Source organism: Oryzias latipes, chromosome 7, assembly GCF_053564925.1.
Source record: "Oryzias latipes strain Hd-rR chromosome 7, Olatipes_Hd-rR_3.1".
Lineage (NCBI taxonomy): Eukaryota > Metazoa > Chordata > Actinopteri > Beloniformes > Adrianichthyidae > Oryzias > Oryzias latipes.
The window spans coordinates 18957243-18968622 of record NC_136243.1 but is presented as its reverse complement, the minus strand read 5'-3'; the positions used below and the strand labels follow the sequence as shown (position 1 = coordinate 18968622).

Below are 11380 nucleotides of genomic sequence, written 5' to 3'. Positions count from 1 at the left end.
TCTTTATTCCGATTACTGCAGACCGCGACAAACGCCGAACAATTAATTCAGCAACTCCTGAATCTCTCCCGCCGAGACGAGAGCGCGTCTCCCAACTTTATATTCCCCTGCTCCCGCTGCAGCCCTCCCCTTTCCCTTATTCGGCCCATAGCTGAACCCCATTGGTCCAAACTACCTAACAACAGGCTGAGCGACAGAACTGAGGGCCAATCAGATCTCTGCATGATCGATGCGTTCCATGAACTCCAGAACTTTTAACGCGGCCCAACAGCCATCCAACTCAGTCCGCGACAATATGTTTAAAACTAAAATACAAGTGAATGTGTGCATTTGATGTAATTTCAACCTTTTTAAAGTACAATAAGTCTGTGGATTCTTTTTAATAACATTGTTATGCTGTTTCTAATAAATGATGAGTATTTCTCGTGGTAGTTTTGCTGATGGTCTAGTCTGGTTTACGTGGTGAGTTTCTGCTTCATGCAGGCGTTGAGACTTTAAACGTGATCTTAGGTTGGTATGAATGTTTTGTAGATGTGAGACAGACTGCTCACATGCAGATACGGAGCCAAACACACACTCACACGCTGCAGTGAGTGACAGGCAGTGGGTTTTACCTATTTGCAATCCCTGCGCGATTCACCTGCTGCCTGTCCCCACAACACCTCAGCCCCACCCTCTGCTTTCTCCCTCACACATCCCGTCCCCGCAACTGCGCGCTCTTTCTCAGAGACGGGAGCGCGCAGTTTTAGGCACGGCAATTCACAGGTTTCCGGGTGGTACAAACTCTGTGAATTAATAGACAATTTTAAACTTATACTAGTGCTGGCGCAGATTTGCGCAGAGGCACCGCTACTACTGCGCGCCTCTGCCATCGCATCGCGCACGAGAAGGACTGGTCTAATGAAGAAAAAAAATTTGAATTAAAGATTTGTCTGCGAGCCACATGTGACCATCAAAAGAGCCATATATGGCTCGCGAGCCATAGGTTCCCGACCCCTGGCTTAGACCATGTCAAACTTCGGCGTTTCTCTTTAACTAACAACTTTCTTCTTGTTGCAAATAAACTTCACAAATTTCAGTATTATAACCATTACTTTAAACTATTAGAAAAAGTAAAATGTTTATTTAGATCCCTTCATTAATCCAAAGTGTTTAACTTGTTATTACAGATTTTCTCTGTAATAAAGTTAGTTTGGATCTTCCAGATAACCTTTAAAGATGCCATTCAGTAAATAATATAAACAGAAAAATGGCACAACCCACTGCTTTCATGCGCCCGTCCCAAGTCTGGATCAACACAGGGGGGTGGGGGAGGGGGGTCAGGAAAGGCATCTGACAAGAAAGATGATAGATCCAAGTGTTTACTTAGTAAAATAAGAACAATCAAGACCTTTTCCCACTGATTTTTGCAAAGAAAAGTAGAAACTTCAAATTTTTTAGGAAGGTTTTTTTTTTCAGGCAAATGTATTTATTGTAAAGCAAACTTCTGCAATGAATTGTCCCCCTGGGGAAGTGAGTTGGTTATGCGCAGAGATATGATAAATCAACAAAAACTGATTTAAAATCCACAAGCATAAATATTGAGTTTATCAACAAAGGCAACAGAAAATGGCTTTCATCATCCAGCATGGAGCTTCCCATTGCACGTTTCCTCACATTTACCACAGCTATACAGAAAGAAAATAGTCTATGATGATGTAAACAATAAATTAAAACAGTGTCTTTAATTATATATTCTCTTATCATGCATTCTCACTAAAAAGCAGCATTCAGGAAGGAGGTAAAAAGTCATTGATGACCGCTATCTCTAAGAATGGAAAAAAGAAAACACATGTAGGACTTTTGGAGTTTTCTGGAGCAGCACAGGGAACGGCTGAGACGACGAACAATCAGGAGGAGAATTGGAGCTGGCCTCGTTCCCACAGGGTTGAGGAAGAGACCTGAAGTTTAGTTTCTTCCTTTTAGTGCATCGGTGCTTCAGTATTCCTCTTTAAAATCTTCGGCGCCATATTCTTCGAGTTGTCACTTTATCCTGCAAAATCCAATTCATGAAGACAAGTACAAGAACCTGCCTGAGCCCTTTTAGGTAAGTCTCCAGTCGCATGTTAATCCCTGAAAGACAAGCAACGAGCACTTCCCTGCATCGAGTGTTTTTTCTTTTTCTGCCTTCACGAGCTCATTTTATGCTTATGAGGGATTTATCGTCCCTTCAGAAATCCATCCAGCATGTAGTCTCCCTTCTCCGTCAGCCAGTATCCAGCCATAGCGGCTACTCCTCCAATGAAGATGGCTGTGAAGACCATGTCTCCTTTAGCAGCGAGGGTCGCTAAAGCGCAGATTACAACGCCAAAGAACATCTGCTGCAGCACGAGGACCTCGTCATCAGTCATGTCATCAAAGAGACCCTTCTCAGGACCAGCTGGATGTAAAACAACAAAGAAAAAGATCTTACTGCACAGTCATGATAACGTCGCAGACAAATCCAATTTCCTTATCAGAACAGGTCTTTACAGTTGATGTGATGAAACTTAGAAAGGTATTTGATTTGTATGTTCTGACATAACAGTTTTGTCTATCAGTAGCTATAAAGATTAAACAATAAACTCCTGTCAGCTCGTCTTTAAAGAATTCTTTATCTTTCTTTATCTGTCAGCACAGATTAAATGTGATGTGAAGCTATTATTTCAATTTACAAACACAAGAATAAAGCAGTTTACAGTGATGTTTTTGAATCAGTGATTGCTAGTAAAACCTGTACTCTTAGTCTAGTCTTAAACATAAGAATGAGGTCAGCTTTCATTGGAAATGAAGATGAGATGTGTCAAGCATGCTGTGTTTTTCCAGCAGCATTTAAGTCCCACTCTGATCATTTTCTGCGTTCCCGTAGATCTTTATGTTTTGATTATGCCGTTTTGCGCCAAAAATCAAAAATCCTTTGTTGTTTTCTAGAACAAAGTCTTTGCAAAGCCCCAGGAGTGCATGAGAGGGCGGGACCACCAATGCAGAGCAACCCCGCCCCCTTTCACCTCACACATAACTGAGCCATCTTTGTAACCCTTGTGCTATCCTAGGCACTTTAACATTGAGAGTTGGGTCATCTAGACCCACTAGACAGTGCTCTGAACCTTTTTTCTTCAAAGATTTGTGATCTTCACTGGTGTCCATGGATTATATGAAATATTTCCACCTTCATCCACCTTTGTCATGGTAGGGAGAACACGTCAATGCAAGGGTGGAGTCATCTAAGATAGCACAGGGGTTAAGCGAGCAAGATTGAAGCTATCCAACTATACAGCTTTGAGCCAGATGGCACCTCAGATGAGGAAAACGAAGACGCACATGGATCTAGTCGACTACAAGTTGTTGCATTGGCATAGAGCGGAGCAAGGACCTTGTAGCCGCCCCGCATGTTTTCTACCCCAAAAATATGCTCCTTTTTTCCAAACTGCATTTTTTTTGCCCAATTCACAACTTGAATTAAGAAATACTCAGAATTGAAACTTTAGGCTTAATTTTCTTAATGGACATGTCCTCCGTCGTCAGAAAAATGCCACAAGATCATGTTAAAAACATCCAAAACACCATTTTTATCCGAGTGGATCTTTAAGGTTGTCATCATAATGAGCATTACATGAATGCTAGGGTGAATTCTCCTAAAGAGAAACAAAAAATAGATCGATGTTGCCCAACCACAACCTACCAGGAGGCTTGTTCTCCACACAAATGCTATCCCTTCTTATAAATCCATCGGCACAGTCGCAGTGGAAAGAACCCTCCTCATTGATGCAGGCCTCGTTGAGGCCTGGGCATGCTATCGCACGTTCATTGCACTCATCTATGTCTGTGTGAGCAAGCAAAGAAAACAGTTACAGGCTGTTTGATAGGAGGCAGTTATCGAGTCAAACTGGATACACCGAAGTCCCTCATTGGAGAGGTGGAAAAGTTATTTTAAAGTTAGTCAATCATTCATTCATCATTTGCTTCAGACATTTTTGCTTTGTGTGGTTCCCAGTTTCGTTGACAGTTTTGAATTGAGTCATTACACAATTTGTGCAACAGTAAATCAAAGAAAGTACGAAATAGGACTGTTAATAACACTATAAGGATGTTGTTTGATGATGACTGTTTTCAGCACACAGTGATGAAAGAAAACAACTAAAAACAACCTTTCCCCCTCATTTAAGATTGTTCATTAGAAGTCAATCTAATGCAAACACAGCACTATATAAAAATATAGTTATAATCAAATATAAATGAAAAAAACACTCAACAGGTTTCGAATGTGCTTGCAGCTTAAAAGCGCACGTCTAAGTAAACAATGACTTTAAAATAAAAGGTCAGGTGTTTTTAATACACTCCAATGTTTCTAGTTTCTGATTGAAAAAGTATTCAGTCATGTTGCAATGGAAAGACAGCATAAATAGGCAATTGTCATGGAATCAATTTATAGACCAAAATGTACTTTATACACATATTTCATTAAAAGTAGGCACTTTATAAAGATATAACAGTGAAGTACAGTTGTGGCATTTTTTTCTACATCAGAAATGAATTATTGTTCTGAAAATTCATTTCAGATTCTTTGCAGAACTTTCCACTTTGCACTTTTAGTTTGCTGTGCTTTTACTCTTCTGTTAATTTCACCTTAAACCACCTCGATGGGGTTCCAGTCTGGACATTGAATTGCACACTCCATGTTTACAATTTGACCGACTTGATCTTCTATAGTCCAGCGGAGCTTGGACGTCACGACCCTCATTCCAGCTAAACATTTTCCACGTTTTACAGTTGAGATTACACACCTTTCACCTGTTTGACATCTTTCTAAGAGTCTGTGTGATAAACCAAGGATTTCAAATTTGATTTATTGGTCTTTCTACCAGTTTTACTAATTTTAGTGGTGGCGTTTTTCCATGCCCAAGCAAACCTTTTTCTTTAATTCGGATGCTTTTTTTTTGCCGCAACTCAACCTGTTAACCTTCTGCTCAAGAGGTGAAGTTGACACTGGCTTACTTCAACCAGTGTGAACCTTGAACCTGTTCACCTGTGAGTCACCTACCATGCAGCTGTTTTGTCATTTTTCATCTTGGGTCTGACAGATCTTTTCCTGTCAGTTTCCTTGAGTTTCTAAACGCCTCTTCATGGAAAAAGAAACTGTATTCTCCGCCACCTTGACTTTCTTTATTTTTTCTCTGTAAGAATCACTTTAATTTAGGTAGATTTCCATCATTAGTTGCCTTTTTCCTGTCAGTTTTGATGCAACACGCTACTTACAGCAGTGCAAAATTATAACTGAAGCTCACGAGAGCGTGGAACCACAGTTTGTTTCAGTTCAGCTTTTCTGCAGACAGATGTTGTGAATAATCAAGTAAAGTTGAAAGACTTGCAGAAATGGTTAATTTAATTAACCTTCACTGGAAAGAGGATTTTTGTGTTTTGCTGTAATGTAGTTGCACCCTGATTGGTAGTGTGTGAAAAAACAATTCTTAGCACTGATATAAAGTCAGATTAGCTCATCCACACAAAGTGAGTTTTTCCATCAACACCAGTTTGCCGGGTAGCACCAGCTAGCTCACCAGGAGCTGGTCGGAACCAGGCGAGCTGTTCGTCCCTGGAGCGGCTCCCCCGCCCATGCTGACGACTACGGTCGGCAAGCAGTAAACAGAAAAGGTTCATAAAAATAATTCTAAAAAACAAAACAAAAAACTAACGGGCTAATTATTAGGTTTAAAGAAAAATCGAAATGTAGACATTTTCTAAGTAAAGTTCTATGTGACTATCATCCTGCGTCATCACCACAACTCCCCGTGTGTAATCCCAACAAAGTTCCAACCCAGGTAGGACAACGATGGAGAATTTGGAGAAAATTGAAGTTCCTGAAGAAAGCACTACGTTTAATGGCACCTGGGAAGATTTGTTCGCTTTCAGCGACTTTAAAGGTATGAATAATATGTAATGAGGAATAAGCAAATAACGAAGTCTCAAATGTGGCAAGACATTCCAGAATAAACACGAAGCTTTTGCCCAAAAACTTCCTGATCGAGATGAGAATTAAAAGTTGTTTGTTGACAAAAATCTTATTGGAGAAGCAGATTAACTGCTAATTAATTACTACAGATTTGCTAGTTTTGTGGCCTCTGGGGAAATAGGAACCCATTAAATGAAAGGGGAATAAAAAAAAGGAACATCTCTTCACGAACTTTAAAAAAAAGGGAAATTTTGCCACTCACTGGAAACACCAGGTTTTCCAAAGGGTGTTGCGGCTCCCTGTGTTTTAATTTCTGTGGGAAACTAATCCAAAAGGGTTTTTGAAGTGGAAAAGGTTGTCAACCCCTGAGCTAGCTTATTTATCCATGATAGAAACAAAAAGTTGTCACATGACTAAAAGAAAGATGTGGAATTATAACCCACCGAGACATTTGGCTCCCTTCAGCCTGTAGCCGCGTGCACATTTCTTACACCGGGCGGGACCGCTGCCCATGCACCCCACACATGCCTGATCGCAGCCTGAAAGCAAACGTTAAACCGTCAACACTTCACGCTCATTTTGTGCAACAAGGATTAAAAAAATGAAGCAGTGTATATTCTAACTAATGAAGCGTATTAGGAAAACAATGGTTCCAGCTTCCTGATTGGTCCTGGCCCATTTATGAGAAACTTCAACATACCTCTGCATTCATAAGATCCTTCTGTGTTGTGACAGTAGGTGTTGGAAGGACAACGAGCCAGCTCTGTGCCACATTCATCAATGTCTACGAGAAATGCAAACCCAGTCAAACAATATGTATTCCCACAGTATTTGGCATAGCCGAAATGAAATGACCCCTATAGTCACACTCACCCACACACTTGTTGTCATGAAGGATCCAGCCGGGTTTGCAGGCGAGGCACTTGTAGTCCTCTGGGCCCGAGCATTTCCTACATGAGCGATAACAGGCTGCAAGGATCAAAAGCCTTCATGTAATAAATACACATACATATTGATAGTGGGTTGTATATATCTATAAACTGGTTTAATGCAAACACTGGTGTCAGGATGTGAAGTACCTGCACAGGCTCCTGCACTGTCGTTAGAGCTCTTCTCTCTGTAGTAGCCATCAGCACAGTTCTGGCACAGCTGACCAGAGTATCCTGGATCGCAGATGCATTCTCCATCTCCCAGGCGGGTGCCCTCCCCCTCGCATCGGCCCAGGCCTCCACACACACCACCCGGCCCCGATGGACACTCTGTTAGATAAGCAGGAATTCTTTAAACCAAAGCCTTAAAACTAAGCATATTTATGTACTTTGATTTGTGTATTAAAACAAGAACCTTTAACATTGAAACTAAAGTAAGATCATATATATTTGCACTAATGAGACAACACGATTCTTCCTACCTTTGCATTCAGGTCCAAAGCGACCCGGTGGACAGCAAAGGCTCAGCTCCTCGATGCACAGCCACTCAAACAGGTCCGGGGCCTCCTGTTGCCTAGAAGAGAACAAAGAGTTATAGCAGGGACATCAAGATAAAACTATCACATGAGTAGCTTAACTAAAAAATTTAAAATGAATGTTCATTTTTTAGTGTTAATTTTAAACCAACCAAATTCCTATGGAGATTAGATTCAAGTTCATTTTGATTTATCAGGTTTACCTGTGGAACCACCACGTCTCCACTTGGTCTTCTATCTGCTCCAGCAACCGGTTACATTCAAAATCTGCTTTCTCACAGGCAGATTCTACTATCTCCAGCAGCCTCGTCTCGCTAAAAGAAGAAGCAGTTAACAGTTAGAAAGGTGCAACAGAAGCAAAATAACACAAGCTCATCCATAACTACACCATTAAAAATGCTGCAGCCTTTCAGCCGGCTTCTAACACTTTTCATTTGTTTAATCATTTGCACAAGTCATTGCATGACTGAGCAAAAAAAAAGCACCCGTAAAACCCAAATGTAAATTTTCTTTAGGGTAAATCTAATACAGAATCATTAGTTTATGTATGTAAAATATAGGTGCAGTTTTAAGAAACAAGCATCCTCCTACCTGCGTGCATACTTGGCCAGCTTTTCCTCCTCCCATGCAGTGTTACCTCCTCCAAAGTTTTTGTTGGCTGTCCTCTCCAAACCCTTCCAACAAAAACCATCGGTGTTGGAATTCAAATCCTACTTGCAAGTAATGGTTCAGTAAGTTGACTGCTGTACCGTGATAAGACTCTCGGTGAGTTTCTTGCAGGTCTGACATGGTGCCGTCTGGACTTTGATCACAGAAAGCTCGGAGAAAAGCATCAGAGCAGGAAGGAAGGGCCAGGACCCCCACATGATCCTAAATACAGTCAGCAGACACACTTTACACAGAAAAGCATAGGGCAATGCAGTTACTTCTACTGTAAAGATGGATGGACAAACGGATGGATAAATATACAGATGACTGTTTGATGAAAGCAAACTTTTAAAAATACCTATCCAAAAAAAATCATTTGATCCATTTTCAAAGTGTTCTTAGTGGTCTTTTACTTATGATTATGCCATTTTTAGCCCAAAATTTAAAAAAATATATATATATATATATTTTAGGACAAAGTTTCTGGAGAGCAGCAGAAGTTCATTAGAAAAATTGACTTTTGAGTTGTAGGTGGTACTTTTTGTAAAATAAAAAACAACCCCGCTCCCCATAACTGAGACCAAATGATTAGTTTAAAACCCTAAACTAAAAAAAATGGTTGAAACAATAATGGGGAGCAATACTGGAGCTATCCAGCCGTACAGTTTTGAACCACATGCCAGCTCAGACGAGGAAAACGTTCATGGATCTAGTCGTCTTCAAGTGGATGTATCAGAATGGAGTGGAGCAGTGAGTTTGCGGCCAGCCGAGCAAATACAATCACAAATACAATCTTTTTCAAACAGCATTTTTCCCTCTGCTCCTGATTCTTAAAATCTTTTATAAGAAAATACTCAGATATGCAATTTTAGTCTTAAATTTTTCAATATATATGTCCTCCATCATCAGAAAAATGCCCAAAGGGCATGTTAAAAACACCAAAAACCCATCGGAGTGGGTCCTTAAAATCTAATATGACAACTATCTTTGACTCTAGAACTGTCTACAAACACAAAGGTCTCTAATTCTCTTTTAACGAGTTTTTGTCTTTTCATTTTTTAAAAAAGGTCTTGATGTTTAATTTTGAAATGTAATGTATTTCATTGTTCTTATCCATTCCCACACACACTTTATATTTGAATACCTTGTGTTATTATAATTCTTTGACAATTAACGCTGCAATCGGATAATAATATTAGTTCATCTATTTTAATAATAAAATCAAATATAAACCCAAAAAAAAGAGTTTATGCTGAATAAGATAGTGCTGGTTAAGCTAGCAGCTGCTGTCCTGTCAAACTAACTTAATAAGAGTTAAATTGTCTGCAACAAATTCTAAAATTAAATTAAACTCGTGGCATTTTATTTTATTTATCTGACCCTGTTTTAAAATAACAAAATAATAATTAAATAAAAAAAAGAAAAGAAAATAAAGACGCAGGGTAGCGTTATTGTTAGCTTAGCCTTAGCGCAGCATCAGCACCACAATAATTAGCCGAATAGCATCCGGCTAAAGAAGGTCAGCAGTTCGCCGCTAGCTTACGCTAACGTTCATCTCTAGAGTCTGCTCGGCTTTCTATACATTTTTTGCTGGAAACATTTAATGTCAGCGACAAGTCTGTTTCAGATGTGTCTCTAAATGCCCCAGCTTTGTAACTTCCATTCATCATTTGTCATCTACCTCTCCGGAGCACCGCCACTTCCGCTGCACCCTCGATGACTGTCCGATCCACAGCCCGCTCAGGCTCACACATCCACGGTCGGATGGTCCCTCTTTTCACCTCTGTATTAGTTTCACCCAAAACTAAAAGCCGGAATCATCTCAGAGAATACCAAAGGCTCAGGAGATAAAAGAGCACTTGGAAACCGGAAGTTGTCATCCAGGCTGCAGTGGGATGGAGAGATCACACACGCACACCGTGGGGATGGGATGAGTGAACAGCTTCCAGTCTTTTCTGCACTGCATGTTATGCCTACAGTAACGGATCCAGCAGGAAGACGCCACTCCCCACGAATCCACCTCCATTTAATCGATTCAAACTGTTGCTGCATTTTTTTGCTTTCCTTACCCAAAACTTTTTTTTCTGTTGCGCATCTTCTAATGCTAAGCAACAAAAAAAAAAGAAAAAAAAATCCATGACAGTTTTTATGCAAGAGTGATTTTAAAGACAAATGTAGGCTGAAATACCAAATTGTGAACATCAATTAAAAGCTTCATTTGATGCTTTAAAAAAATCTTATCTTCCTCTTGTCTGACTGAAGAAATGAAACAAAGAAACAAAACTTAATCCTAAATATCTTGTTAGGAATGTTTCAGGAAATGGCTAATTTTAACTACCAAATGTTGCAAGTTGGTCCTGCGTCAAACTGGAGACGGGGTTGGGAAAATGGATGGATGGATGGATGGATGGATGTAATAAATTTTACCATCAGGTGTTGCAGGTTGGTCATGCAACAGACCTGTCCAGGATGTACCCAATAGTAACCGGTTACTCCATGACTCAAAAATTGATTCAGTAGCTTAGGAAGATGGATGGAAAACGCAAAATTTACAACTAAATGTTGAAAGTTGCCCCTGTGTCAGATTGGGGACTTGTCCAAGGTGTACCTAAGGTGTACAAGATGTACCTAAAAAAAACTAATTTGAACCTAATTTCCCGATCATGGGGTTAATAAAAGTATCATTCATCCATACCCTGCCTTTACCCAACAGTGGCTGGGAAAGGCTCTGGCAACCCAGTGACCCCAAAGGGATTCAGCTGCTTTGAAAATGAATAAATGGATGTTCCGAGTTACTAATAACAATGGCAAAACTAATCACCTCACACCATAATCCTGGAGAGCAAAGGAGCATTTACCTTAGAAAACCTTGAAACTTCGCTGTCTATTTTAAGCTCTCTTTTAGTCTTTTCTTCATAAACTCAAAATGAGTCAAGGTTCAAGTATAAACCTAGCTCAGCATGTCTCACTGAAAAGTTGGAATCAACAAAAATTCACTGGAGATTCTTGTTAAAAACCTGCTTTTAATATTCAAACTTTTTATTGTAAAAACACACATCTAGTCAGGACCATAAATATTTGGACAGAGACACATTTTTTCTAATTTAGTTTCTGTACATTACCACAGTGAATTTTAAATAAAACAACTCAGATGCCATTGAAATGCAGACTTTCAGCTTTTATTCCATGGGTTGAACAAAAAGATTGCATAAAAATGTGAAAAACTAAAGCATTTTTTAAACACAATCCCTTCGTTTCATGGGCTCATAAGTAATTGGACAATGGACTCCCATGCTATT

At 39.8% G+C, this 11380-nt stretch overlaps 1 protein-coding gene across 2 annotated transcripts; it reads right to left on the bottom strand.

Moving 5' to 3' along the window:
* Positions 1-1445: 1445 nt before the first annotated feature.
* On the bottom strand, positions 1446-10043 carry creld1b (CRELD disulfide isomerase 1b). Of its 2 annotated transcripts, none has more exons than XM_004070781.5 (11): positions 9763-10043; positions 8183-8325; positions 8025-8107; positions 7637-7747; positions 7380-7471; positions 7048-7227; positions 6842-6937; positions 6669-6752; positions 6412-6507; positions 3701-3841; positions 1446-2419 (listed from the first exon to the last, which is right to left on the bottom strand). In XM_004070781.5, exons 1-11 carry the CDS (start codon positions 9833-9835, stop codon positions 2199-2201), a joined length of 1320 nt encoding a protein of 439 aa, XP_004070829.1. In that variant the 5' UTR covers positions 9836-10043; the 3' UTR covers positions 1446-2198. The 2 variants fall into 2 exon arrangements, with proteins under 2 accessions (XP_004070829.1, XP_011475577.1); XM_011477275.4 differs by having other exon boundaries at positions 8183-8303; positions 9763-10040.
* Between the last annotated feature and the right edge of the window lie 1337 nt (positions 10044-11380).